This window comes from Ambystoma mexicanum, chromosome 3q (assembly GCF_040938575.1).
Source record: "Ambystoma mexicanum isolate Mex_15411 chromosome 3q, UKY_AmexF1_1, whole genome shotgun sequence".
NCBI lineage: Eukaryota > Metazoa > Chordata > Amphibia > Caudata > Ambystomatidae > Ambystoma > Ambystoma mexicanum.
In genome coordinates, this window is record NC_090926.1 from 1227633836 (window position 1) to 1227661159 (window position 27324).

Sequence of the window (27324 nt, forward strand, 5' to 3'; positions counted from 1 at the left end):
ATACTTGGGAGGACACAATCCTTTCAAAGAACAAGTTACTTACCAACTGTAACGTTCTTTCTATTGGATGTTCCTCCCACGTATTCCTCATCGACCCTCCCAGCCAACCCCACAGTACATTTTACGTGAATTACACTCTAAATTCTTTTAAGGGTTGGGTCAAGAGAGGCACGCCATTAATTAAAATCCGTGGGCGACAATATACGAAAAAACAGAACTGAAGCCAACGGGCACGCTCGAGGCTCTTATACAGTGGATGACGTTGGTGCTCGACTGATGCCGCCGGGGGATATCGACGCTGCGGCCTCGAGAGGAGCGCCCTCTGGTGGAGAGAAGAAAAAATGTTTCTGAAGCAGCAAGCTGAAGGTAAGGTTATATCTAAGATGAGGAATACGTGGGAGGACCATCCAGTCGAAAGAACGTTACAGTTGATAAGTAACTTGTTCATCTGGTTCACCAAGCTGATAGCAAAAGACCCTGTTGAGCAAAGCACAGTCACCATGCCAACCCTCTTGGTAGAAGCTGAAAATATACTCGACCTGATCCTGGAAAATCTCACTAAAACACAGAGACCTGCAAGACTAGTTGAAACAATTCCCACAGGTCTTCTCCGAAGAACCAGGTAGAGACAAACATTTCTTCCACTACATCTGTATCTCTCCTGGGGAGACAGTCAATCTCCAACCATACCGAAACCCTGAGGTGCGCAGGAGGATTGTAGAGTAAGAGATAACTTAGGTGTTGCCATTATGAGCCAGAGAACCCCCTGAGAGCCTGAGGTCATCCCTGATTGTCCTCGTCCTCATACCTGATGGTTCTTGCCGATTTTGCTTCGATTTCTGGAGACTGGATTTTATCTCAGAACTGATGAGTTAATCAAAAGACCAGGTAAGATTAGGTACATTACCTCATTAGATCTAACCAAAGGTTATTGGCAGGCACCATTGAATCCTAGTGACGAAGAGAAAACACCCTGTCCCACCTCTCAGAGCTTGTTTCAATTCACTGTGCTCCCAATTGCCTTTCTGGAGCCTCGGCCACCTAACAATGGCTTATGGATAAAGTTCTAAGACTTTTTTACCACATTTGCTTCTGCCTACTTAGATGAAATAGTGATCCATAGTAGTAGTTGAGAGGAACATTTACGCCACCTCTGAGATCACACAGGCTTTATGAAAGATGAGGCTTCGTGCCAACTCAAAGGAATGTGTTTTAGCCCAGAATTCAATGAAATGTGTAGACTTTTTTGTTGGGAAAGTTGTCATACAACCACAGACAAAGAAGTGAAGACAGCAGCTTTAACACATCCACCAAAGACGAAGAGAGAAATTTGAGCTTTCCTAGGGTTAGCGGATTACTACCCCAGGTTCATGCCAAACATTTCAACCATTGCGGTCAATCTCATAGACAGCTTAATAATGCATAACCAAATAAACATGTCTGGACTCGCCAAGATCAAAAAACTTTGACCTATCCAGCAGAAAAACGCCCCGATTATGATGTTCCCAAGGTAGGCCTAGGAGCCGTACGTTCACAGTTTCATAATGGCCAAGAACATCCGGTCCTGTTTATCCGTAGAAAGCTGTTCTCCCGAGAACAAGTCCATGCAACTGTGGAATTTCAGGCTCTGGCTATCAAATGAACGATTATAAGTTTACGGTATTATCTCACGCAGCAGAAACGTTGCCTTATCAGTGAGCAATCCCCCCCACACCTTGATGTATCTAAGGAAGAACACCAACCCCAGGGTCATGAGGTGGTGTCTAGATTTACAACCCTTTTGTTTCACAACAAAGCACTAGAAAGGAAAAGAACAAGATAGCATAGGGCCTCATTATGACCCCAGCGGTAGCCATGCCGGTAAAAATGGCACGGCTGCAGCCGGAATCATTTTTTTCCCAGTGCCCAGCAATGGGGACTTAACGGAGTATTACTGCCCTGGCAGTCCTGGTAATTCATTGCTGGGCACCTGAAAAAATGACTTACTCTCCATTCCCATTCAAGTCCCATTGGACTCAATGGGAATGGGGAGGACGGTAGCACCAGCACGAGTCATAATAGTGCCGGTGCTACCATCAAGGTCTGCGAGCGGGTGCCGTTGTGCCCGCCGGATCAGACCTGGCAGGCGGGAAGGCACCCGCAAGCAGTATTCAGAGTAAGCCGGTCTGGTAACAACGGTGCCGGTAGCTTAATGGCACCGTTGTTACTGGACTGGTATGCTCATAATGAGGCCCATAGACAGTTACTGTTGAGTTGACTAGGAGTGCTCAAACCCAATGGAATGGGTATGTGATGAATCCAGGGAAGTTGTATATTCTACCAAAGGGGGAATTACACCTTTGGGACTAGGGACTCATAGCTTAACACTCGCTAGGGAAAGTGCAAGCGGAATACCACTGGGAGTGGCTCCCCCTTTGTAGACGAGGAATGCCTAGAAAGGATTGTATTCATCCTCTCTCATTTGTTTGTTGACAACACGGGAAATGAACAGTATAATTGCATGTATAATTAATTATAATTATAATGAGTCTCATTATGAGAAACAAAATCAAAGGATCATCCATTCTGTTTTCCGCTTTTGCCTTAAGGGTGCCGCCATAAGAGCAACACGAGAGGAGAAGGAATGGGAAGATGAATAGTCCAGCGGAGCAAGCTGCAAGAGGGAAAATCATCATGGAGGGCGGAACAAGCAGCACCTTGATGCAGAAGGCTTCTGATGCAGAGGATCCAAAGAGCCTGTGAAATGCTGCAAGCTCCAAACCGGTCTGGAGTCAGTCAGGCTTCACAAAAGCGAGCAGAGAAGCAACGGCTGAGCCAGAAGCAGTTAACTAGCACCAGCAGTCCACAGCGCCGACAAACCAGCGAGCCTTCGGCTCAAGAGGAGGATGAAACGACCAGCCGATGGTGGTAACCCAATACCAGACGAAACGCGACCCTTGCAACAGCCAAAGACACTGCATCCTCTGAGGCAGGCCACCATGACATAGAAGGTACACAACTGTTCCTTGGAGCAGGGAGGAGGACGGAGAGGCCTGGCAATCTCCCACAGCCGAGTGAGAAACCAAAGGACTCTAGGCAAGGTGAAAGCCTGACAACGCCAAGAATGGATCAGAGACACAATACCCCCACGGTGTGGGTGAGAGACCAGAGAACCCTCGGCAGGGTGAATACCAAACGGCTCTATGAAGGGGTAAGAGACACAATAATCCAGGGCGAGAGTATCCGGACCCTAAAAGGGGGTGAAAGAAACAAGACTACACAGTGGTGATAGAGAGACATTTGACACCTAGGACGAGTGAAATAAACCACACCAGAATGGAAGAATCACAATTCAATTGGCATAGTCAATGACTGTTCTACAAGGAAACGAGAAAGATTTAAAAGATATTCTCATTGGAATTCTGAATTATCCACGCATGCATAAGGCCTAGAAACTTCTAGAGAACATTCCGCAGCCAACCACCATTTGAGCCATTGAGAAAGAAACCCTGTAGAGACCTGCTCTGTTCAACTTTGTTAGTCCTTTTTATTAGTGGTAGGGTCAGCACTTAGGTTAGAATAGGCTTTGGGACTGTGTTAGGTTTGTAAAACTTGATGACGAGCACCATTTATTCTTCTTTTTCTAGTTGTCGATAGGGCCAAGATACACTTTAGAAATAGGGGACTGTGCTTATTCACTAGGTGCCGTCACCTCTCCCCAGGGGGGGGGGGCTTTCCCATGAGGCTAGGAAGGTGAGGCCACTACCCAATATTCCTCCTGAGGGTGGTTTGATGCAGGGGGACCTCATGGGGAGGGACTCTACTCCTTGGAATAAGAACGACCACCTGGGTAAAAGTCAGCACAACACCCTGAACCTAACCCTCTCTGAGGCCAGAGGAGAAGGTAGCAGACCAACAGACCAGCAGGAAGAAGAATGGTGCAAGCTAATTGTAGAGCAGGTAAGCTACTGATAAGTGATGTAAGTGGTACTGCCTTGCAGGTGTGCGTTGAAGAGTAGCAAGTGTGAGTAGGAGAGTGAAGGAGGAGTGTCTGAAAAGGTGGATTGTGAAAACTTTAATAACAACCCTTGAACCATCTCAGAGATTTGGAGTATTCTTTTTTTATTTTTAATCATCTTTATTTGTAGGTAAAAGCAAGATGGTTACAAAGCAGGTGAACAGTTTATTAATTTCACCCAAGCAAACGCGATTTGAAGTATTGTATGAGCCATTTATGACAATACCCAGGATGTCAAAGCTGCCCACCTCCTACTTTGAGAAAATAAAAGTTGTTTAAACCATATTAAACCATATTTCGAATGGATTGTGTCCTCCAACGTATTCCTCATCTTTGACATGTAATGTCCAGCTTCGTCTGCTTGGGAATTTATTTCGGCAGAGGGCGCCCTGTGTCGTTAGCATTGAGTCGATGTCCCTCGAATGCCTCTGTCAAGTGTGACATCATCCAATGTTATAAGTGGCACGCACGGCGCCAGCTGGCCTCAGTTCCGTTTTTCCGCAAACGTGTTTGCTTCGTGAAACTCGGCGCACCTCGTACTTCTGAAGTACTGCTGTTATCTCTTTTCGACGATGTCTTCGTCTTTTCCAACAACTCCTCATTCCGGGTTTAAGAAATGTAAGGAGTGTGACTCCAAGATGTCGATTACGGATCTGCATCGGGTCTGTCTGTGGTGCCTGGGTGAGGGCCACGAGACGGATCCCTGTTAGAAATGTCAGTCCATGACGGGGAAGGCCTTGCGAAAACGACGGGGGAAGTTAAGTTAAAGGTAGGCAAGGTGTCAAAGCCCCGAAAATCCTGACTGGCAGGGCTTTCAACTGACGACTCGAGGGGTGACTCTCCTAGTCGGAAGAAAGCCAAGTGCTCACTGTCTCGTAGTGGTTCCCGCCAATCTTCCTCATAATCGAGGCGTTCGAAGCGAAGGCACCACCAGTCGCCTTCCTCGTCGTCTTCATCGAGAAGCACCCCAGAGAGTGACATGCCCGACCAAAACGTCGACACCGGCAGAGTGGGAAGCTTTCCGGTTGGAGATGCTTAAGCTTTTTGAAAAGCAGGGCAAGGCACCGTCCGAGCCTTCTGAGGAAGCCAGCAAGGAGCGGTCTCGGCGAGATACTCGCACCATCGAGCCCGGGGTCATGGCGTTATCCACATCAAGAGCCCTCGAGGCCTCGTGAGAATCTGCTGAAGGATCATTTGAGACGGAGGGAGAACTCAAGATCTCTGTCGCCATTGAGGTATTCAAAGCCCTCGAAGCCGTCAAATCCAGAAGCTCCCTCAGTATAAGACACATACAAAACCAGTCACTCCCATCTGCGGAATTACTCACCATCAAACTATCCACAACCAACACAAGCACAATCACCACCCATCTCATCTATAGACCGCCAGGCCCAATATTATCATTCAATGACGCTAGAGCTCTCCTGCTCTCTAACACCACCAAACCCAACTCACGATTACTTATCCTAGGTGACTTCAACCTCGGATTCAATGACAACAAAGATGACAAAGCAAACACCATCCCTAACACTATCTCAGAATTAGGACTCACCCACCACATCTCACAACCCACACACAACAAAGGCTGCATTCTTGACTGGATAGCTGACCTCAACTGCTATACCACCATCCTCTCCAACAAACCATGCGCCTGGACCGACCACCACCTCATCACCATCAACAAAGACACTCAAACACCTGTTTCCCCTCCCAATGCTCCATCTTCACTCACAAGAAACAGCAAAAATATCACAGTTGAGAAACTCCTCACTCTACTCCAAGCTATCATGGACTTCTCACCCACCATTACCAGCCCCACTGAATTAGTAGATCTCTACAACACAACCATTCTCAAGGCCATAAACACTGTAGCACCACTCAAACTACGGAAAGCCAAACCAAGCGCATCACAACTCCTGGTTCACTCCCGAACTTAAAACTCTCCGCAAAAACAAAAGACAACAAAACATCCTACTCACTAGCCTCCAATACCTACAAGTCAACAATCATCCAAACAAACATGTACAACGAAAGAATCTGCAACGCCAAATCTAACACCAAAGAGCTCTTCAATATCCTGAGAGACCTCAACTCCCCCTCCCACATCCCAGATACATGTACCAAAGACATCTCTTGCTGTACCAAGATACGCATAAAGCACTCCTTGGCAAAATTGCTATGTTACAAGCCAAAATTGAGTCAAAGAAAGAAAGTATTGCTTTTGCTGATAATCCAATCCCTTCCACCTACACCCCACGAATGGATGACAAAAACCTATTTGAATTATCCACCATAACTACCAAAGAGTTGAAGATATAATTAACTCTCTGAAACCATCCAAATGCCAAGCTGATATCTGCCCGCCACCAGTCATCAAAGACGCAGCCAAAAATCTTTCTCCTTTCATCACATCCCTTATAAACTCATCTTTCACATCCAGCATAGTACCTAACAACCTAAAGGATTCCTGGGTTCTACCCCTTCTCAAGAAACCCACATTAGACCCTAGAGTACCCACAAATTACAGACCTATTACGACTGTGCCCTTCCTCCTAAAAATCCTTGACAGAGCTGCCTACCTGCAGATACAGAACCACCTTGAGAAAAACAACTTACTAGGACTAAGACAATCAGGCTTCCGCCCCAAACACGGCACAGAGACTGCCCTGAATGACCTCAAGACACAAATGGACAACATCAAAGACAATGGCAAACTAGCCCTTCTTCTGCTTCTCGACTTGTCAGCCGCCTTCGACTTGACATCCTCTGCAAACACTTAACCTCAGAAGCCAAATTCTCCGACAAAGCTAATGCATGGATTCAGTTCTTCCTGAACAACAGATCCATGAGGGTCTTTGCTCCCACAGCCTCTGCCAAACCAGCCCCAGTCACATGCGGCATCCCCCAGGGCTCCTGCGTTTCCCCCACACTATACAATGTATTTACAAAACCCCTCTTCGACATACTGGACCGCTTGGGTGTCATCTACACGAATTACGCAGATGACACCCAAATACTCATCCCACTAACAGGCGACTATTCCACCGACAACACAGTACTCAACAACATTTATTCCATTATCCAAGAATGGATGGCCAAACACGGCCTGTGCCTCAACGACGACAAGACTGAGCTTCTTCTCCTAGGCTCCCAATCCAGACTCAATAAACTCAAAAATATTAGCAGACATTCACCATCAACGGCAATAACATTTCTGTTTCCAACAGCGTCAGAACTCTTGGGATTTACCTTGACTCCTCCCTCACACTGACAAGACAGATCAACGCCATCTCATCCGCCACCGCTTACACATGTAAACTCATCAATGCCAGCAGACCTTACCTCTCGTCTTCCAACTGCACCACCTTATTGCAATGCTCTCTGCCTGGGTACCAGCCAAAACAATATCAACAAGCTGCAAGTTATCCAAAACAACGCACTAAGAGCAGCTCTGAATATACCCAAACACGAACACATCTCTGACGCTAGACGACCCTGCCAATGGCTATCTATACCTCAAAGAATCGAGTACAAAACACTCTCGCTCACTCACAAATGTTTATCTAACCAAGCACCCAGATAACTCTCAGACAACTACACACACCACACCCCATCTCGCCCAACCAGATCAGCCCAAACACACTGCCTAAATATCCCCAGATACAAACTCCAAAAAACAGGAGGCTCAAGCTTTCCTGTGCTTGTCACGAAACTCTGGAACTCACTACCAATCGATCTTAGATCCGAACCATCCTTTCACTGATTCAGACATAGTGCCAAAACTTGGCTACTGGCCAAAGAAGTTTAGAACGCCATTCATTACCTCACAAATGTACTTACTGCCTGCACAATCTCAATCCTTGTAAATTATGTCATATTATATACGTTACCTGTATCTGTTTTATAATGTCTATATTACCTGTATTGTTTACCTATTGACTATGCTCGCAATTTATTGCTACGTTGTAACCATGTCAAGCGCCTGGATGCCCCAGGACCAGGCAGCGCTATACAAATAATTAACTGAACTAAACTAAACATCATTGGTGCCATCGTTGGTGCCCATTGGGTCTTCGACGCCAGTCAAGCCATCGGTGCCTTCGGCATCGTTGTCGACGTCAACACCGGATGATGCCGATCGAGTCGACAACTTTGACGCCTCCTCAGCCTCTGGGCTCTATGCCATAAAAGTCTTTTGTCTCTCTTCCTAAAAAGGAATGTTTTTAGGAGCTTCACTTGAATTTTTGAGGAAGGGGAACATTCGGAGGGGGAGGATGCCCCCTTTGGGCTCCAGTATGGACCGGAGTGCCTCATTTCAGCAGAGAGCAGTATGCAGGACCTGTGTGTCACTTTGCATAACACAAGTGGTATTGATACCTCTCCGGAGTTGGAGTTCGGCCAGCTGGAACCTGGGGAGCATTCCGATTCTTCATATAGGTACCTCATGTCTAAGGTGGTGGAGTACTTGGGCTGGTCCAGGCCTCCAGCGCATTATGATCAGGATGATTTTACGGATATTTTGGACAGGGTCCGCCTACGAATCCTGTGTTACCTTTCCATGTGGCTCTTCAAAAGAGTGTGGCCAGGAATTGGGAGACCCTGGGGACCAATCTGGTGGTGGACAAGTCAGTTGGTATGTTACTTGTTCAACTGACTTCAGTCATTCTTCAAACCAAGAATGTCACACAACCTATGATCAAAATAAAGCCCTTGAACTATTTTCTCTTGTCTAAAACTTTTATTTTAGTAGATTACAATGTTCATGTTTTTCATTTTGTTAGTGTACCCACTCTACTATGGTGAAGGTGGCTACTTCCCCTCTTCTAAGCAACAATCCCATGCCAGAGATTTATTAGGGTGCTGCATGGAACCCATTCCTTACATTTACATTACAACATTGCCTGCAGCTGATGCCTAAGTAAAACTGCAATCAGTTTGATTAGGTCTCTTTCTGATGAGGGAAGACCGGTGGAAAGAGAATAAGTTTGATACTTCCAACCATTGTGAAAAACGGAGCAGAACGGCAGTGCCAATGAGGTACATGATGGGAGGCTATAGCAGCCATTCACCTTAAAGCGGATAATCTTTTTGCTATATGTCACATGGCAGCCGTCTGCCTCATTGTTTTTCTTGTTAAAGCAGCAGTGAACTGTTTTGGAACTTGATTGCTTTTTAATTTAAAAAAGTAAACAAAATAAGGCAGATAGCCTTTGTCAACAACATGAAAATGAGTTAATACTTGCTGTTACAAATATGTTCTAAAATTGTGTACATATCTGGACCTAATTCAATGTTTATGAACATAATATAGATTTATTTTATTGTGATACAATCCTAAATGAGTATTTTACACAAATACCAGCATCATAACATAAAACACAATAAAAGCACAATAAAACACAAGGAAAACAATGCAATAAAATGCAATAGAGCAGCAAAAAAAACATAAAACATTTGAGCAGTTCCATACCCTGTCGTATTCATTCCTAAACCTGTGCGGCCTCTCAGGCTTATAACTACATTTTAGACCATGAGCAAGGTTTTAATATGGGACCATACTTTATAGAGGGCAAGCTGGAATCCAAAGGATTCAGAGTTTAAACATAGATCCCAAAAGGATTCCCCAGTTATTGCCTCATAACTATGGACCAATTCTTAAATGAGTACATATACATAGATCCTAATTTGGGGCAGAGGGTAAGGACATGTATGGTGGATTCCAGCACTCCTACTGACTGACAGATTCAACAACACCTGGATTCTAGGTGGACTCCTACCCTAGAGCCTGTCACCGCCAAGACCGGGAGCTGATTTATCCGCAGCCTTAGTATGAACTGCCTCACTTCAGGCGCCAGACACAACAGCAGATATGGTTGGGGCTTCCGGAATCTATGGGTGACATGGGATACTGCCTCGTATCCACTTAGGTTGGACAGAAGGATGGAATTCGTGGCCCAATCCCATTAGCTTTTGCTCAAAGGATGTTTTCAGGTGGATAAAAGGCATGTGTTTCTTGTTAGTATAAGACCAGTAAATCTCCAAGAAGAAGGATTAATTCAGTTGTTTAAAATTGAGCACGCGTGCGTGCCTCTCTGCTTCATAGTTGTTACCAGCTAGTGCCAGAAATCTACACGAGAGGGCAGAACATGCTTTTAAATAGTATATGCCTCTCACCCGCAGTGCCATGCCTCGCAGAGAAATGAGGCCCAATTCAAGGCGCAAATACTCAACCGAACAAGATGGACCTAGGCCCAGTACAGTACGCCAGTAGTGGCCCTCCAAGATGTTCAACCATTTTAGATCCTGCATGGCCAGTGCTTCCAGGCCATCGAGAATTGCAGGGACAAAGCGCTGTTTGTATAGCGGTAAAATGCCTGCCTTACTATAGCCTGCAGTCCCCCTGGCGAATATACAGGCCTGTATAAGTAATTTTGGGTAAAAGGGTAAGTAATTTTGCTTGCCGTTTTTTGTGGGTGATTAAAGCATCATAGTTAGGGCAGGCATCGAAATCCAATCCCAGACACTGATATGTTTCCGCCACCGCAATTGTACCCAGAGCAGTTTTAATACCTGAGCGGCTGGACCCTTTTTTGCGATAACAACTATCTTTGTTTTGTCCAGGTTGATAGTTAATCCCAACTGGGATGCATACACTGACAACTCGTTTAGCATAGTCTTGATGCCGGATAGAGTACGATCGAAGAGAACTAGATCGGCATCGTAAAGCATTCCCACAATAGGAGTATCACCCAATTTAGGGGCAGTTTGACTTTGATGACATACGTGGAAGAAGAGCAAAAGATAGTAAGAGTCAGAGGGCTTCCGCTCTCTGTCTGTGCCCAAACAGTTACAACACAAAATAGACAGTAGCTATTTAATTTTAAAATATTTATACCTAGGTCTAAGTCCATGCGAATACATTTCTTGCCCTATATGTGAATAACTCACACACCCCTAGTAAAGCATACCCATGCCTAGTTGGCGATGGTGTGCCACCTACAAGGGGTATGTGAATTCTGGCCCTCAACTCTCTCACTACTTTCCTAAACTCTGGTGGTGGATGCACAAGTCTTGGAGATCGGTGTCTTCGTTTATTAGTACCGCCTCCAATCTATGTGTCTTATATTTAAAAACTGTATATATGTTAAGACCCAGCCGGGTCAGAACACCAGCTGGATAGAACTGTTTCTTTCAACAAATAAATTACCTGTCACATCGGCGTCGATGTCATCAGCGTTTTCTCGCCCAATAATGACGAGTTTGGCTTCTTCTGCCTTAGAAATGGGTTTTATACCGTTTCAGAGGTCAGAGTACCCTGGATTATCTTCAATTTATGAAGAAGGGGAAGATTCTGACCAGGAAACCTTTGGGTTGCAGAGGACCACACTACCTGTTTCAGAGGATTTCACCTCTGAACCTCTGAGTCATTACATGAGGCAAGTGGGCTGGAAACTTCCCCAGAAGTGGATTTTGTTAAGCCAGACCCAGGGGAACATGCCGAAACAGCCTAAAGGACCCTGATGGCAAGAATTATTGAATTCATGGGTTGGTCTGCGCCTTCGCCTGTTTTTAAACAGGACAACCTGACAGACATATTAGACAAAGGTCCACAGGAGGATCCTGTGGTCCCCTTCCATGCAGCCTTACAAAGAAAGATTGCATCTATTTGGGAAACTCCTGAAGTTATCCCTGCTGTCAATAAAAGATTATCAGCCAAGTATAGGGTAGCTGCAGCTGACCCTGAATACTTATCGAAACACCCGACTCCAGAGAGCCTGGTGGTCCAAGCGGCAACTTCATCAAGCAGCAGGCCCGCTTACCCTACTGTCCCACAGGATAGAGATGACAAGAGGTACGATTCTATGGCAAAGAAAGTCTTCTCTGCTTGTAGTATGGCGTTGAAGTCCATCAATGCCACCTGTACGCTCGCCAGTTTCAGTCACACACTTTGGAAGTGTGCTTCATCAGCGGCTGACTGCATACCCGAAGGAGAGGAAAAGGAAGCCTTCCTTAACATTATTAAAGATGGCAAAGATGCCATGTGCGAGTCACTTCAAACTGGCATCGATTCCGCTGACAGTATCAGCAGGGCCATGGCGGCTAGTACAACAATCCGCAGGCATGCGTGGTTGCGAAAGTCTGGCTTTGCTCCTGATGTACAGGCCAGACTTTTAAATATGCCCTTTGACGGCTCTTCATTATTCGGCTGATGACAGTCTGGAAAAGTTGCAGACATCTAAAGCAGCAGCAAAATCTTTAGGAGCTGCTATCCGCCAAACTCCTTTTCACCACCTCAGGAACCTCTGGGAGAGGAAAGTCCTTTCGCTATTATTCCGCATTCGGGAAAGGCAGAGGACAGCCGGCTCAAAGAGGCCAAAGGAGATCAAAAGTACTAAGACCGCAGCAGCAGCAGGTGCCTCTTTACCCTCGGCATCTGCATCAGCCGCCCCCAAACCACTCTGAGGTCTTTCCACACAAAACACCTGTAGGGGCAGGTTTACTCACCCTCTGACGGAATGGCAGGCTATTACGTCAGATGCTTGGGCATTGGAGACAGTTGCCCAGGGTTTCTGCCTACCCTTTCTACACATCCCTCAGAGTCATCCACCAGGGAACAGCTCTCTAAAAGTTCCAGATCTGCTCTTCTTGCAGGAAATTATAGACCTGCTAGAGAAGGGTGCCATAGAACCGGTACCTGTAGCAGACAGGAACAAGGGCTAGTACTCCCCCTACTTTCTCATACCAAAGAAGGATCGAGGACTGAGACCCATCCTAGACTTACGAGAATTGAACAAGTTCCTCAGGAAGGACAAGTTCAAGATGGTAACTCTCTCTCAGAGCCCTTAAGGCCCTCCAGCTCCAGGACTGGCTGGTATCTCTGGACCTTCAGGATGCTTATTTCCATGTGCCAATCCATCTCAAACACAGGAAATACCTGAGGTTCACAATTGTCGACTCTCATTATCAATTTCGAGTTCTGCCATTTGGGCTGACCTCCGCCCCGAGGGTCTTCACCAAGCTAATGTCGGTAGTGGCTGCGAGTCTAAGGAGGGAATGGATCCACGTCTACCCCTACCTGGACGATTGGCTGATCAGAGCTGTATCTTCGGAACAAGCTCAGACCCAGCTAGATTATGTCTGCCACTTCCTTCACAAACTGGGCTTCTCCCTCAATTTAAAGAAGTCACAGATGATGCCATCACAGAGACTCCAGTTCATTGGAGCGGTCCTGGACACTTCCCTGGGAAAAGCCTTGTCACCAGAGGTGAGGGCTCAAGATATTCTGCAGATGATCAACAAGTTTAAAAATGCCCAACGTCTCCCAGCCTTCGACTTTTTGAGGTTGTTAGGCCTCATGGCATCCTGATCTTCCTTGTGCCAGAGGCTTGCCTGAGAATGAGATCTCTTCAGTGGGCACTGAGAACTCAGTGGTCGCAATTCTTAGGGAGAATGACAGATCTCCTACGGATTCCGGACAAGGTAACCCGCGACCTTCAATGGTGGGCCTATCTAGAGAACATCTTGAAAGGAGAACTGTTTTGGCAACCATGGCCGGAGATAACAGTAGTCACAGATGCCTCACTCACGGGCTGGGGAGCCCATGCCTGACCATCAGCGTTCGTTGGTCTCCATCGGAGTCCAGACTACACATCAACCTATTGGAGCTGAGAGCAATCAGACTAGCGCTGAATGCTTTTCTGCCATCTGTTAGGGGAAAAAATGTCCTGATAATGACGGACAACACAGTGGCCATGCATTACCTAAACAAAAGAGGAGGTGTAGGGTCACTACCTCTGTGCAGAGAGGCAATGCGGCTCTGGTATTGGGCAATTCAGGAAGGCATCTCCTTATCAGCAGTTCATCTAGCCGGGGAGGAGAATATGACGGCGAACGCTCTGAGCAGGCAGAGTACTGTGTCCCACGAGTAGGAACTGGCTCAGGAAGTCCTTCAGGAGATTTTCGCCCTTTGGGGAACCCCTCAAGTAGACCTGTTTGCGACCGGAATAAACCGAAAGTGTGAAAGGTATTGCTCAAGGGAATTTCCCCCCGAGAGGAACCCTAGGGGACGCGTTCGTGGTGTAGTGGAACTTCCCACTGCTATACGCGTTCCCTCCGATCCGTGTCATTCCTCAAGTCATCAGGAGGTTTAAGACCTTTTCGGAAACCACATGATCCTAATTGCCCCGGATTGGGCCAGGAGACCATGGTACCCGGACCTTCTAGATTTGTCCATCTGCCCTCTGTTACATCTTCCTCAGATAGAGGCCCTTCTCTCACAAAAGGAGGGCTAGGCTCTCCGTCCGGAGGTCAGGACTCTAACCTTCATGCTTGGTATCTGAAAGGCTGAGATACAAGGATTGGGACCTTCCAGATGATGTCATGGAGGTGTTGCTTTCGGCAAGAAGGCCAGCAACAAAATCTTTGTACCGCTGCCGCTGGAAGAAGTTTTGCAACTGGTCCAAGGAAAAGAATGTTGATTCTTTTCTGTGTTCTATCCCAGAAGTGTTATCCTTCCTCTTATCACAGGCACATAGAGGTCTCAATGTTGGGTCCATTAAATGTTATCTTGCAGCGCTTTCCATTTTCAAGCGCTCTTCGGAAGAATGTTGCTATTTTAAAATTCCTTTGATAATACAATTATTAAAAGGAGTCACCAATGTGTTGCCTCCTTCTTCTTTCCAAGTCCCAGTTTGGGACCTTAATCTGGTTCTAAAGTTTTTGATGTGTGCCCCTTTTGAACCTTTGCACACATGTCAATTAAGATTACTAACATTGAAAAACGTTTTCTTGGTTGCTTTAACATCTGCACGAAGAGTGAGCGAGTTGAAGGCACTGTCTTCTGGGCCACCCTATACTGTGTTCCACACGGACAGGGTTGTATTGAGGGTTAAACCCTCATTCTTACCTAAAGTTGTATCTGATTTCCATTTGAATCCGAAGATCATTCTGCCCGCGTTCTATCCTCCACCTCATCCCAGCAAGGAGGAGGAAAGATTGCACAGGCTGGACCCGAGAAGAGCTGTAGGCTCTCCAAGCTTAGAGTGGACGATCAACTTTTCATTGGCTACACCGGAAGGAAGTTGGGTCAATCGGTTTCAAAACAAACCCTATCAAGTTGGATTGTGCTTTGCATCTCAGAATGCTACAGATTGGCGGGCAAATATCCACCAGAAGGCTTGAGGGCCAATTCAACCAGAGGAATAGCCTCTTCGACAGCCTTTCAAAGAGGTGTTCCCATCAAATCTATTTGTGAAGCAGCGACTTGGTCTTCGCTGCACACATTTTCTAAATTCTACAATCTGGATGCTTCCCACTCTAAAGAGCTTGCTTTTGGTAAAGCAGTGCTGTATTCAGCTATATATAAAAAAACAATATACATATAATAATATTAAAATTCTACTCCCTCCTCCAAAAAACCTTTACACTGCTTTGGGAGTCTATCTAAGATGAGGAATACGTTGGAGGACACAATCCATTCGAAGAACAAGTTACTTACCAACTGGTAACGTTCTTTCGACTGGATGTTCCTCCAACGTATTCCTCATCGCCCTCCCATCCTACCCCTCTGTAGATTTTCCAGTGTTACTACCACTTCAACTCTCGCAAGGCTGACACCTGGCTACCTGCACTTTCAAAGGGATTGTGTCCTCCGACGTATTCCTTATCTTGATAGATTACAACCCAGCTTGCTGGCCTCGGATATTTTTTCAGCAGAGGGTGCTGCGCCGACGTCCTTCGAGCTGGTGTCGCTCGACAGCCTCCGTCTCGGCGCCGACGTCATTGTGCGTATAAATAGACTTGCGCTGCGACTGTTGCTCAGTTCTGTTTCTCTGTGCTTCGTGGGCCTCGGAATCGTGTTGCTCAGTTCTTTCTTCAAGAAGACTAAACTTATTCTTCGAAGATATCATCTTTATTCAATGGCTTCCTCATCCGAACCCTCGACCCCACGGTCTGGCTTCAAAAAGTGTTGTGATTGTGGGAAGAAAATGTCGTTGACGGATCCTCACAGGATCTGTTTGTGGTGCCTGGGATCGGAGCATCACTGTTCGGAATGCAAGGAATGTATGTCCATGACGGCAAAAGCCTTAAAGGAGCGTAAGGGGAAGCTAGAAAGAGGGAAGACTCTTAAAACTTCTACTCCCTCGAAAGTTTCTTCGGCAGAGTCGAGACATTCGTCTCCTCGCCGTCACAGGAAACATTCCCGTTCAAAGTCTCGAAGCGGTTCCCATCAGTCTTCGAGATCGAAACACTCAAAGAAGTGGCGTCGTAGATCTCCCTCTTCTTCTTCTTCTTCTGTCTCCACGGAAAGGGTCACGTGCCCCACCAAACACAGCTCTCCAGCTAAGTGGGAGCAATTCCATATGAAAATGCTTAGCATCTTCGAGAAAGCGGCCTCGACCCCCTCGGAGACGGCTAAATGTGATAACCTGGGTGAAAGACCCGAAAAATCAAAACGCTGCGAGTCGTTGCACCCGGCGAAATAAACTACCCGAGAGCATCATGAACCCTCGAGTAAAGGCAGTAAATCTGCGTCATCGATGCCGTCGTCGAAGGGTCCGTCGACGCATAAATCTGTTGCATCGACACCGTCTTTGACGCCACTGTCGTCTCCGATAAAAGACGGACCTACAACTGTCACTACATCTCAGGCAGTAGAGGTGTCGAGGACTTCGGCCAGGACCTCGAGGATGACGTCGACAACCTCGACGACTCCGAGTAGGATTCCGATCCTCTCGAGTACTTCGAGGTCTCTCCAAACTTTTTCAACACATTTTTCGGGTTTGTCAAAGCCTTTGACTTCCACGTCGACAACTTCGACGTTTTCTCAACCGGTGACAACCAACTTGGCCCCTTCTGCCCTAGAAATGGGTTTTAAACCATATCCTAGGTCTGATAACTTTAGAATTTTGTCCTCTATATATGAGGAAGGGGAGGATTCTGGCCTTGGGAGACCTTTTGGTTTACAAAGGACCACAACACCCATACCAGAGGAATTTATCTCTGAAGGCAACAGCTTAAAAAATCTTCAAGACTCTTTAATGAGGCAAGTGCTTTAGATACTTCCCCAGAAGTAGAGTTTGCTAAACCAGATCCTGGGGAGCATGCTGAGACCCCTTATAGGGTTCTGATGGCTAGAATAATAGAATTCATGGGGTGGTCTACACCTTCACCTTCTTTTCAGCAGGATGAGCTTACTGACATTTTAGTTAAAGGTCCACAGGAAGATCCTGTTGTTACTTTTCATACTGCCCTCCAACTCCAGAGAGTTTGGTTGTACAAGCAGCGACTTCATCAAATAGTAGATCTGCATACCCTACTATTCCACAGGACAGGGATGATAAAAGGTTTGATGCTATGTCAAAAAAAGTCTTTTCGGCATGTAGCATGGCGCTTAAATCTATTAACGCCACTTGCACGCTTGCAAGATTCAGCCATGCACTTTGGGAGTGTGCTTTATCTGCGGCTGACTGTCTCCCAGAAGGAGAGGAAAGGGAAGTATTTTTAAACATCATTAAAGATGAGAAAGATGCAATGTGCGAGTCCCTTCAAACAGGCATTGATTCTGCTGACTGTATCAGCAGGGCCATGGCGGCAAGTACCACAATCTGCAGATTTGCGTGGTTGCGGAAGTCTGGTTTTGCTCCAGATGTACAAGCCAGACTTTTGAACATGCCCTTTGACGGTACTTCTTTATTTGGTAATAAGGCTAATGACAGCCTGGAAAAGTTACAAACATCCAAGGCAGCATCAAAATCTCTTGGGGCTGCAATCCGACAGACTCCGAATCGCCCCTCGGGAACATCATGGAGGGGTAGGTCCTTTCGCTTTTACTCCGCATTCGGAAAAGGCAGAGGACAGCCAGAAACGATTCACCCGTGGTGGACGGGTTAAAGGTACAAAAACCGCAGCAGCAGGTGCCACTTTACCCTCTGCATCTGTGTAAGCCGCTTCTAAACCACTCTGAGGTCTCTCCTCACAAGACACCAATAGGGGGCAGGTTAACTCAACATCTGGTGGAATGGCAGGCTATTAAGTCAGATGCTTGGGCATTGGAGACAGTTGCCCAAGGTTACTGCCTGCCTTTTCTACACACCCCTCAGAGTCATCCACCGGGGAACAACTCTTTAAAGTTTCCAGATCCGCTCCTTATGCAGGAGAGTCTAGACCTGCTAGAAAATGGTGCCATAGAACCGGTACTTGCAGCGGAGAGGAACAAGGGTTGGTATTCCCCCTACTTCCTAGTACCGAAGAAGGAAGGAGGACTGAGACCCATCTTGGACTTACGAGAATTGAACAAATTCCTCAGGAAGGACAAGTTCAAGATGGTAACTCTCTCTCAGATCCTTCAGGCCCTCCAGCTTCAGGACTGGTTGGTATCTCTAGACCTTCAGGATGCTTATTTCCATGTGCCAATCCATCTCAAACACAGGAAATACCTGAGGTTCGCAATTGGCAACTCTCACTATCAATTTTGAGTTCTGCCATTTGGGCTGACCTCCGCCCGAGGGTCTTCACCAAGCTAATGTCGGTAGTGGCTGCAAGTCTAAGGAGGGAAGGGATCCACGTCTACCCCTACCTGGACGATTGGTTGATCAGAGCAGTATCTTCGGAACAAGCTCAGATCCAGCTAGATTATGTCTGCCACTTCCTTCACAAACTGGGCTTCTCCCTCAACTTGAAGAAGTCACAGATGATACCATCACAGAGACTCCATTTCATTGGAGCGGTCCTGGACACTTCCCTGTGGAAAGCCTCGCTACCAGAGGTGAGGGCTCAAGATATTCTGCAGATGGTCACCAAGTTTCAAAATGCCCAACGTCTTCCAGCCTTTGACTTTTTGAGGTTGCTAGGCCTCATGGCATCCTGCATCTTCCTAGTGCCGGAGGCTCACCTGAGAATGAGATCCCTCCAGTGGGCACTAAGAACCCAATGGTCGCAATTCTCAGGAAGAATGACAGATCTCCTTCAGGTCCTGGACAGAGTGGCTCGAGACCTTCAGTGGTGGGCCTGTCGGGAGAACATTTTGAAAGGAGAACAGTTTTGGCAACCATGGCCAGAGATAACAGTCACGGATGCCTCACTCACGGGGTGGGGAGCCCATGCCAACGACTTGACCATCAGCGGTCGTTGGTCTCTATCGGAGTCCACACTATATATCAACCTGTTGGAGCTGAGAGCTATCAGACTAGCGCTGAAGGCTTTTCTGCCATCTGTATAGGGGAAAAACGTCCTAATAATGACGGACAACATGGTGGCCATGCACTACCTCAACAAAGGAGGAGGCGTAGGATCACTGCCACTGTGCATAGAGGCGATGCAGCTCTGGTTTTGGGCAATTCAAGAAGGAATCTCTCTATCGGCAGTTCACTTAGCCCGAGAGACGAACTTGACAGCGGATGCTCTGAGCAGGCAGAGCACAGACTCCCACGAGTGGGAGCTAGCTCAGGAAGTCCTTCAAAATATCTTCGCCTTTTGGGGAACCCCTCAAGTGGATCTGTTCGCCACCAGTATCAACAGAAAGTGCAATCAGTTTTGTTCAAGGGAATTTCCCCCGAGAGGAGCTCTAGGGGACGCGTTCGTAATAGACTGGGAGTTTCTACTTCTATACGCTTTTCCTCCAGTCCCTGTCATTCCTCAGATGATCAGGAGGTTGAGAAGATTCCGGAAGACTATGATCCCAATTGCCCCGGACTGGGCCAGGAGAACGTGGTACCCGGACCTTCTGGACATGTCCATCTGCCCTCCGATTCGTCTTCCGCAAAGAGAGGATCTTCTCTCGCAGAAGGGGGGTCAGGTTCTCCATCCAAACATCAGAACCCTCAACCTTCATGCTTGGTTTCTGAAAGGTTGAGATACAAGGATTGGGACCTTGCGGATGACATCATGGAGGTGTTGCTTTCGGCTAGAAGGCCAGCAACAAAGACTTTATACCGCTGCCGTTGGAACAGATTTTGCAGCTGGTGTAGAGAAAAGAATATTGAACCTTTTTTAACCCAATGGTGTTATCTTTTTTGCTCTACTTGGCGAATTCAGGTCTTTAAGTTGGTACGATCAAGGGCTACCTCGCAGCGCTGTCAATCTTTAAGCGCACTGCGGAAGAGCCATCATATTTCAAATTACCCCTAGTAATTCATATTCTGAAGGGGTTAACTAATGTCTATCCCCCCAAAGCCGTTCCAAGTACTCTTGTGGGACTTAAATCTAGTCTTATATTTTCTGATGGGTACTCCCTTTGAACCACTCCATTCTTGTTCATTAATATTTCTCACCCTTAAAACAGTCTTACTAGTGGCTCTAACATCTGCCAGAAGAGTGAGTGAATTACAAGATCTATCGTGCAAACCTCCTCATACAATTTTTCACAAAGACAAAGTTGTCTTACAAGTGAAGCCAAATTTCCTCCCAAAGGTGGTCTCTGAATTCCACATCACTCAGAAGATAACCTTACCTTCATTCTATCCTCCTCCCCATCCAGGGAAAGACTTGCTAGGATAAGGCAAGCAGACCAACTGTTTATAGGTTATGCAGGACACACATTAGGATTGCCAATCACAAAACAGACCATTTCAAGAGCCATTCTAGAATGTTACAAATTGGCAGGGAAAGAGCCCCCTCAACATCTTAGGGCTCATTCAACCAGGGGTATTGCAGCCTCTTCGTCTCTCCAAAGGGGGTACCAATTCGGGACATATGTGCGGCTGCCACATGGTCGTCCGCACATACCTTTACAAAATTCTACAATCTGGATTCCTCCTCTAGCCAGGAGACAAGATTTGGCAAAGCTGTGTTACATTTTACTCCCATCTCCTCTTTCACACCACTGCTATGGGAGTCTATCAAGATAAGGAATACGTTGGAGGACATAATCCCTTCTAAGAACAAGTTACTTCTTACCTTGTAACGTTCTTTCGATGGGATGTTCCTCCGACGTATTCCTTATCGCCCCTCCCATCCATCCCCGCAGTAAAACATCCCTTGTAGTTGCAGCTTACGCTCCTTCAAGGTCAATAACCAATTCATGCACAGCTAATTTCAAGCTTCAAAACGTAACTGAGCAACGGTCGCTGCGCAAGTCTATTTATACACACGATGACGTCAACGCAGAGACAGAGGCTGTCGAGGGACACGAGCTCGAAGGACATCGGCGCGCAGCGCCCTCTACTGAAAACATTTCCGAGGCCCGCAAGCTGGGATGTAATCTAACAAGATAAGGAATATGTCGGAGGAACATCCCATCGAAAGAACATTACAAGGTAAGAAGTAACCTGTTCATCTGTACAATAGAACAAGAGGGGAAAAACAGAACTGAGGCCAACGGACGCCGCGCATGCTACTTGTATACCCGATGATGCCACCCTCGATGGAGGCCTCCGAGGGACCTCGACTGGACAACATCAACGCACGGCGACCTCTGGCGAGAATAATTTCCGAAGCAGCCAAAACTGGACAAATACATCTAAGATGAGGAATATATTGGAAGAACATCCAGTCGAAAGAATGTTACCAGTTGGTAAGTAACTTGTTCTTCTAAGTATACTTAGTAGACCTACACTTGACCAATACTTTTCATCATTGTTAAACTCTAGGCATCCAAATACATGGTGACTTTTCAATGTTAGAATTGTTTATAACTATAAATATAATGTACAAACTATGCCATGTGCATAAAATAACACTTGTTATATTTTTTTTGCAGTTCTTCATTGTGATGATGATAATTTTTATTGCTGAACTTTCTGCAGCAGTTGTAGCTTTAGCGTTTTCTGAAGTTGTAAGTATAATCACACAACTGTTACATACACTGTACGTTTCGGATTTGATTATTATGGGTCAAGCACTGCATTTTTCAGACTATCTGATGATATTTTGCAATTAATTTCTGAATTTATACCCATATCTTTTACTCCAACGTATTACCAAAATCAGTCAATTTGTTACTACAGCATAGTTAAAGGCAATCAATACACACCAATTGATCTATGTACTGCATAAGGAAGTACACAAAAGTTATTTCTCTTATGTCCTGGCACTCCCTCCTACGATAGCTGCCCCTTTAAGAAAGTTGAAGTTGGTGAAACTCCTGAACGCGTCTGTCCCACGGCGTGCCAGTCACACATCCAGTTCCTGTTTTTCCACCTACTGGGTGAGTCGGAGTTAGCTTTTTTCATATTTCACACAATTTGTCGCCCCTCTCTGACGTATGCAATTAACTACGGGATTCAAGCAATGCATCTATTGTAGTGTTAAGGATTCCAATCGGGCATCACACACTGGACCAGGACACTTGGTTTTAGCCTGGGATGTGGTGCTCAATAGGAATTCTTTGATTTCAACGAATTCAAATTGAGCCGGTATCCGACTCGTTTCACACCCCCTTTTACAAATACCCCGGGTCACAATGGACCATGAACAGGCCAGTTGGCGAAAATACAATATTTATTTATTTTAAAATTCACAAAGATCACACACATTTTAATATTGGGCAGCAATCACCAATAGGGTGATAATGACAATGGAAATGAAAGCAATGCACTTGGTTAAACTTCTAGTAAAACATATCCAAAGCACAAATGAATAGGAGCACTTTTTGAATTAGGATAGAGAGCACCCAAGTTAAGGTTTTCCCCCTGCAATGTTCCCTCAACCCACAAATAATCGAATTCGAATGGATTGTGTCCTCCCACGTATTCCTCATCTTTTGATATTCATATTCGCCAGCTGCTTCGGAATTTTTTTTTTCAGCAGAGGGCGCTGTGCACGATGTCCCTCGACGGGCTCCGTACCGTGTCGACGTCACCGTCAGTATAAATAGCTTGTGCCGTGCCCGTTGGCTTCAGTTCCGTTTTTCCGATTGCTTCGCTCTCGAGAACGGCGCACTTCTACATTTTCTTCACAAAATGTCATCTTCATCTACCCCTTCTCCACCCAAGACGGGGTTAAAAAAATGTATCAACTGCGGTTCAAAGATGTCGATAACAGATCCTCACCACATTTGTCTTTGATGCCTGGGTTCAGCTCATCGAACCGGCGACTCTGGTTCCTGTAAGTCGATGACAGAGAAGGCTCTTCGTGAGAGGAAAGGTAAACTGGCGGTGGGGAGGGATGCTTCTAAGGCCTCTTCGAAGGCTTTGTCTAAAAGACATAAAAAATCATCTGATTCAAAAGAATCGGAGCATCACAAAAAACACTCCAAGAGATCCCGATCTCGTAGTAGATCGAGGCGCTCTTCATCTTCCTCTTCGAAAAGAGTTAAAAGGAGACATAGATCTCCCTCGTCATCATCTGATACATCTACCGAATTGGTACGATGCCCGACTAAGTCTGATTCCCCAAGAAAATGGGAAGATATTAGAAGAAAGATGAAGTCTTTGAGAATGCGGCCTCAACCCCCTCAAACAAGCCTCAAAAGAGCCAGACCCTGGTCGCTCCATCGGACGACAGAGGGAAGTCAGGAACTACTGCAGTAAAACCCAGTAGTATGGGTGAACCTCGTAAGACTCGAGTCAACGTCAAGTCGTTGAGGAATCCTCAAGAGTCGAGTGTTTTCCCAACACGGCATAAAAAACAGAAGTCGTCGAAAACATCAGCGACTTTGTCGACGCCATCAGCGCCGACAGCTTCGATGCCTTTGTCCAAGACACCATCGGTGTCGTCGAAGATTCCTTCGATACCATTGAAGGATCCTTCAATTCCTTCGGCTAAAACACATGAACAAGACATGAGATTTACTCCATTACCACAATCAGACTTTTAAAGTCTATGGGCCTCATTACGACTGAGGCGGAATGGGTTAACGGGCTCCGCTAAAGGAGGCAGACTTGTTAAACCCATTCCGCCTCATTACAAGCGCCCCTCGCGGGACCCGGTAAGTAACGCCCGGTCAAACCAGGTGTCCTTACTCGGTCCTGCGAGGGGAAGAGGGAGCAAACAACGGGCCGCTCGTAATCGGCCTGTTTGCTCCCTCTCCCATTCCCATTGAGCCCTATGGGGGCTCAAATGGGAATGGGGAAGGTCCGGGCCTGGATTACCGGGCCCTCCAAACTCGGAATGGCCCAGTGATTCCCCATTCAGGGAACTCGGACCCGATTTTGGCGGCAGCCATGCCGCCAATAGCGGCATGGCTACCGCCAAAGTCGTAATGAGGCCCAATGTCTTTGATATTTGAAGAAAGTGGCTCTGAAGATGAGGAGGTTTCTCCCTTTGGGGTGCAATATGGCACTAGACAGGTTCCAGAAGAACTAATAGACCCAGAATCAAAAAAGAGAGACCTGTGTGAGACTCTTCACTCTGCTAGTGGCATTGATACGTCACCTGAGCTAGAGTTTTCGAGACCAGACCCTGCAGAACATGCAGATTCAGGGTACAGTAGTTTAATGAATAGAGTGGTGGAATATATGGGTTGGGGTAGAGCCTCACCCACCTTTAATCAGGATGACATGACGGACATTCTAGATCGGGCCCCCAGAAGGACCCAGTTCTCCCTTTCCATAGGGCACTTCAGAGAACAGTAGAAAAGAACTGGGAAGCTCCTGACAACATTGCTGCAGTAAACATTAATTTTCCTAAGAAGTATAGAACTTCTACTTCTGATCCTGAGTATTTGAACAGGCATCCCACTCCAGAAAGTCTGGTTATTCAGGCTGCAACTACTTTAAGACAGACTGCCTATCCAACTATCCCTCTGGATAGAGAGGATAAGAAGGTAGATGCTTGGGCCCGTAAAGTTTTTACTTCGCGTAGCATGGCTTTAAAGTCAAGTACCGTCACCTGTACCCTGGCCATGTTCACACATACCCTGTGGGACTGTATTTTGGCGGCGACTGAACAAATTCCGGAAGGCGAGGAAAGGGAAGGCTTCCTGTATATTGTCAAAGACGGAAAGGAGGCAATGGGGTAATGTCTCCAGTCTGGATTGGACACTGCTGAAAGTATCAGCAGGTCCATGGCTGCAAGCACAGTGCTACGCAGATTTGCGTGGTTGAGAAAGTCAGGGTTTGCACCAGATGTGCAGGCCAGACTTCTCAACATGCCTTTTGATGGCTTGAGGCTGTTTGGTAATAAGGCCGATGAAAGCCTAGAAAGACTACAGACCTCAAAAGCGGCAGCTAAATCTCTTAGCGCCTCCAAGCGACAGCCTCAAAAACCCTATTCGGGCTCATCTTCCTGGAGGGGTTGTCCTTTTCGGTACTACTACTCTTTTGGTAGAGGAAGAGGACGGGCCTTTCAAAGAGGTAAAAGAAATGTCACTTGTGGTGGACGAGGAAAGACTGCAAAGCCATTCTCAGGAACGTTATCTTTGTCCTCAGCCACTCCTGCAGCTGCCTCCAAATCACTCTGGTACCTTATCAACAAAACCCCAGTAGGAGGCAGAATCTCTCAGCATCTGAAAGAATGGCAGGGCATTACTTCAGATGCTTGGCCACTGGAAACAGTAGCTCAAGATTTCTGCCTTCCCTTCCTAAAAAGGCCTCAGGATCATCCACCGGCAACCAACTCTGCCAAAATTCCAAACCCGCTCCTGTTGCAGGAAATTTTAACCCTGCTAGAGAAAGGTGCAATAGAACATGTAGCTGTAGCGGAGAGGAACAAGGGTTGGTACTCCCCTTACTTTCTCATCCCAAAGAAGGACGGAGGACTGAGACCCATCTTGGACTTAAGGAACTTGAACAAGTTCCTCAGGAAGGACAAGTTCAAGATGGTAACCCTTTCTCAGATCCTTCAGGCTCTCCAACTCCAAGACTGGTTGGTATCATTGGACCTTCAGGATGCTTACTTTCATGTGCCAATCCATCCCAAAGACAGAAAGAGCCTGAGGTTCGCAGTTGGCGGTTCTCACTATCAGTTTCGAGTTCTGCCATTCGGGCTGACCTCCACCCCGACGGTTTTCACCTACCTGATGGCGGTGGTGGCAGCGAGTTTCAGCAGAGGGGGGATTCACGTCTACCCATACCTGGACGATTGGTTGATTAGAGCACGTTCTCCCGAACAAGCTCAGAAACATCTGTCGATCACCTGTCACGTCCTTCACAAACTGGGCTTCTCCCTCAATCTTAAGAAGTCCCACATTATACCGTCCCAAAAACTCCAGTTTATCAGAGCAGTTTCGGACACTTCCTCGGGCAAAGCCTCGCCTTCCGAGGTGAGAGCTCTCCAGATTCTGCAGATGGTAACAAAGTTCCAGAATGCCCAGCATCTGCCGGCCTTCAATTTTCTGAGGGAGCTCGGCCTTATGGCATCCTGCATTTTTCTGGTGCCAGAGGCCTGATTGAGAATGAGATCCCTTCAGTGGGCCCTCAGAACTCAGTGGTCACAGTTCTCGGGGAACATGTCTGATCTTCTGCAAGTCCCGAGCGCAGTTGCTCGGGTTCTTCTATGGTGGGCTTGCAACGACAACATCTTCAAAGGAGAATCTTTTTGGCAACCATGGCCGGAGATAACAGTAGTACTCCTACGTCCCATCCCCTTTCCTCCATACTTATGGGACATTCCTCCGTCCTGTGGGACGGGGCCGGAGTACTTTGTAAAAGCATCAAAATGTTGCAAAATTTGTGTCCTTCCTCTCTTTTACACGGGGTACTGCACGAGGCCGTAACCCCACCCATCTTAGCCCCGTCCCGCGCATCACCCATCAGTCCTTTTGTCCGCTCAATTGAGACTGGATGCACTTGCATCTGCGGAAGGTTTTTTCTTCCAATTTCCTCCTCTCTGGCTCTCGCTAGCGATCGCGTGATAGTCCGTCTATGCCGTTTCAGCTAGACTTCCCGAATTGTTCTTCCTGTCAGCAACGCTTCACTAGGGCGGATCCCCATCCTCTTTGTTTAGAGTGTTTGGGTCCCGACCACCGTGTTTTTATTGCGATTCCCTTTCGGTCCGGGCACTTCAACGTCGGTTAGAGCGGTGGGAGGAGGTGTTTCAGCACACTCCTACTCATTTTCAATCCTTCATTGATGAAAAGAAGAAACACCCGGTAAGTTCCTTACTTTTTAGAGCACCCCGGCCAGGGCACTCCTTCTGAGGTCTTCCCGGTCTCGGAGGAGCATCAAGGGCTCTGTTACCGGGGCTTCCCCTGAGGTGCCCTCTGGGCCTAAAATGTGTACCTGAGTTTTCTCCGAGGGTCTCCGTAAGGGACCTGTAGACACCGGATTACAATCCGAGGCCACTCCTGTGGGGGCTGTTTGTAGACCCAGTTCTACTGAGTCGTGGGGTACCGGAGCTCGCTCCAAGGCCTCCTTGAATTGAGCTTCCCTCAAAAGTACCAGGGTGTGCCCGAGGCCTCGGCTGGGCTTCTTCATACCGAACGGAGGTTCGAGGCCCGGCGTGAAGAG

At 46.9% G+C, this 27324-nt stretch overlaps 1 protein-coding gene and 1 long non-coding RNA gene across 6 annotated transcripts in view; one reads left to right on the forward strand and one right to left on the reverse strand.

The window, feature by feature from the left end:
• Positions 1 to 27324, forward strand: part of LOC138447793 (tetraspanin-1-like) — an 861729-nt gene that overhangs the window by 510992 nt on the left and 323413 nt on the right. For both annotated transcript variants that reach the window (XM_069604145.1, XM_069604146.1), the window contains one exon: positions 21696 to 21770. In XM_069604145.1, coding sequence (XP_069460246.1) covers positions 21696 to 21770 — 75 coding nt within the window. The remainder of the gene's footprint in view (positions 1 to 21695; positions 21771 to 27324) is intronic.
• Positions 1 to 27324, reverse strand: part of LOC138447794 (uncharacterized) — a 223888-nt gene that overhangs the window by 52913 nt on the left and 143651 nt on the right. The window lies entirely within an intron of this gene.